The sequence below is a fragment of the Equus quagga genome, chromosome 3 (assembly GCF_021613505.1).
Source record: "Equus quagga isolate Etosha38 chromosome 3, UCLA_HA_Equagga_1.0, whole genome shotgun sequence".
Classification (NCBI taxonomy): Eukaryota; Metazoa; Chordata; class Mammalia; order Perissodactyla; family Equidae; genus Equus; species Equus quagga.
The window spans coordinates 95,498,466-95,501,707 of NC_060269.1; the positions used below are offsets into that span (position 1 = coordinate 95,498,466).

Consider the following 3,242-nt stretch of genomic DNA (forward strand, 5'->3'; position numbering starts at 1 on the left):
TCCTCTTGTCATACAGGTTGGAGGAGAGTTGTTGTCCTTGTTAGTAAAATTTAGCTCTTTCTTCCCACCACAGTGACGATGACACGAAGCACTAGGAAGTGATGCGAGAACCAGGCTGCGGAAAGCTCTCTTTCTGGGGAGGGTGTGTGTGTTCCCACTGGTTGCAGGAGTGAAGTGGGGAGGCCTGACAGAAGTGGGAATTGGGCTTCTCCCTTCTCAGTTTAACACAAGCACAGAGGGTCTACTCAGATTTGTAAAAATCAGATAAGAGTTTAAGAAAAAAACAAAAGTCTCCACGCTCAATGTCACTATCTTTGGAATTGTTCATTTCATTAAGGTTTTCACAAAATACAAAGCTCAAACATAACTGTCTACGTCCACCACAAAATAGAATCAAATAAGTGGTTAGCACACAAACAATGATCTTTTTCATTTTTTAAAAATATAAATAACAATGTTCAAGGTTTTACAATTTTCTTGTGTGTGTGTTTCTCTTTAAGGCTTTATGTTGCAGACACTTCATTAATGAGTACTGGTACCTGTCATCAGGATGCACTGCCCACAAGCAAGGAAGGCCACCGTGGATACATTCCTGAGGGTGACACACACTCATCTGTGTTGCCTCAGCCTGTTAAAAACTAACGATCAAACACCCTCCAATCAGTTCTCAGAGTTTCATTAATTTTCCTTCTACTACAAAATAATAATAGAAAGGGGTACGATCCCAGCAGCATTCAACCTCTCAGAAGATAATCATGAAGGGCAAGAAGGAAAACACAGGCTTTTTCCTGGATAGAACTTTTTCCTTTTACCCAGAAAAAACCCCCAATAACCCACAGAGTTTAAACAGTGGTTTGTACTGAAACATTTTTCAGATTAAATAGTGTTGAGAGAAAGGGTGATCTTTTGTTCGGGTATTTTAGAAGAGGTTAAAGTGGAGAGGGTAATGTTGGAAAAATACCACTGACAGTACCTCCCCCAACAGGAGACATTTCACTTGCGAGGTCTGGGGGCAGAGTCAGGGCTCCTGCCTTGGGAATGAAATCTGGGGGAAGACTCTCGAGCAGACACTTGACCTGCTCCTGGCCAAGTTTGATCTTGTCGTCCAGCTTTCGCTGCTCAATGAGGAGTGTTGACTTCATTTTCACAAAATGCTGGTAATCCTGGAGTTGCTCCTCTGAAAGGTAATTGGCCAGGATGTCCAACACCACGCGTTCCCTCCGGTCCAGGTTCTCCTTGAGCTCCCGGGCATCCTCATGCTGCCCAGCCAGGACCTTCCTCTTCTCGTTCAGAGAGCTCTGCTAGGGCGAAACAAGCAGATCAGCAAAGGGCAAGAGGAAAGAAGAAAAAAGCCAGTCTGCAAAGACACCTTTTATAGGACTGCGAAATGGCTACGTTTCTATTTCAACTGTCACTCTAAAGTAAGGAGACAATTTTTTGAAAATCAGTTTATTACCCTTCTGTTGCATGTATATGGTTCTCTAACTCGTCATGTGGCAGCTTTAATTTGAGAGAGGTGACATGAAATTGGCTGGGGTAATGACTCTAGGCTTCTAGACTTAAAAGGACAATCAATGATCCCACTTATATGAGGTTCTTAGAGTAGTCAACATCATGGGGACAGAAAACAGAATGGTGGTTGCCAGGGACTGGGGGCGGGGAAAGGTGAGTTACTATTTAATGCTAAAGAGTTTCAGTTTTGCAAAATGAAAAGAGTTCTGGAAATGGAGGCACAGTAATGTGAAAGTCCTGAATATTACTGAAGTGCATACTTTACTGAACTGCATACTTTAACATGGTTAAGATGGCAGATTTTACGTTATGTGTAGTTTACCACAATAAAAAAAAACTGAAGGGGGAAAAAAAGGGCCAGTCGTCAAGTATTTACATTTATGGAGGTTCTCAAAGTGTGGACCAGCAGCAGCATCACCTGGTAGCTTGTTAGAAATGCTAAGTTTCAGGCCATATTCCACCTACTGAATTAAAAGCTCTGAAGGTAGGGCCCAGACATCTGTGGTTTAACAAGCCTTCCAGGTGATTCTTTTGCAGCTGAAGTTTGAGAACCTCTGTCCTAATCCACAATCAACAATGGGAACATTTTATTTGCTATCTCTAAAGAGATCAGTTTCCATTTTCCAGGCCTCTGAATCTAACATGAGAGAAATTCTATTTAACAATGATGGCAATTTCATATTCTGGGAGATTCTTATACAAACCCAATGGTACGGTAGCTTGTTATCTTTAGGGCTAATTTACTTTATAAAAATCTTTAATGTAGTTTCTTACCCAACATGCTGACATATAATGAATGTCATTTAAAATTTTTCAAAACTTTTATATTTAACCATTCAGACTTTCAGGCTAAAGTGACTGAGAAACATTAACATGAAAATTAATCAAGAAATACGATTATTTAAATATATACCTCAATACAAATTAGCTTATGTAAGGTTATGAAAGGCTCGGGCATGTCTTTGTGCTAACTTCCCTTGAACTAGCCTGTCATACTGCCTGGAGGAAACGTGCAAAGTTATAGGTTTATCTTCCAAATGTCTCCATTTTCATAAGCTTCCTTCTCCTAATCAGAAAAACACACTTAAGGAAAACTGCTTAGGGATTGAATTTTAATGAAGACACCTTTCAAAATACTGTAGAGGTATGTTAAAAAGTGAAAACCTCTTTCTCACCTTTAAAAAAATTATGAAATATTTTAAATGTGAGAAATTTACAGAGAATGCTCACCATTAGTAGTGCCAAGTCCTAACATGCACAGTTTTCACATTTGCTTCAGATTAAAAATTTTAAACTCAGAGGTTCACCTGAAGCCTATATATACTTCTCTCAAATCGCCCCCATCCCATCTTCCTCCTCCCTCCTCTCATTAGTAACTGTTGTTCTGAATTTCGCATTTATTGAACCATGTATTCTTTTCTCATTTCTGTTTATACTTTTAGTTTCTTAACAAAGACTAATCATTACAAAAACTAACAATGATGTAGTACTTTGCAGGTGAGCAAGCACTCACTTGTAATTAAGAGTCTGTGTGTGTACTGAGTGTTGAGTTGAATTCAATTCTGGAACAACTCATCTTCCCCTAACTAAAATCTGCTCCCGTATTCCTACCTCAGCTATCTGTAGATCCATCCAGGCAGCCACACAGGAAACCTGCAATTACTTTCTGTCTGTCCTTGCCCTCACGCCCTGCTCATTCAAACACGCCCTGCTCATTCAAACACGCCCTG

At 40.0% G+C, this 3,242-nt stretch overlaps 1 protein-coding gene across 11 annotated transcripts in view; it reads right to left on the reverse strand.

Moving 5' to 3' along the window:
* Nucleotides 1-303: 303 nt before the first annotated feature.
* Nucleotides 304-3,242, reverse strand: part of SHROOM3 (shroom family member 3) — a 253,208-nt gene continuing 250,269 nt past the window's right edge. For all 11 annotated transcript variants that reach the window (XM_046655963.1, XM_046655962.1, XM_046655965.1 and 8 more), the window contains one exon: nucleotides 304-1,298. In XM_046655963.1, coding sequence (XP_046511919.1) covers nucleotides 930-1,298 — 369 coding nt within the window. In that variant the 3' untranslated portion in view covers nucleotides 304-929. The remainder of the gene's footprint in view (nucleotides 1,299-3,242) is intronic.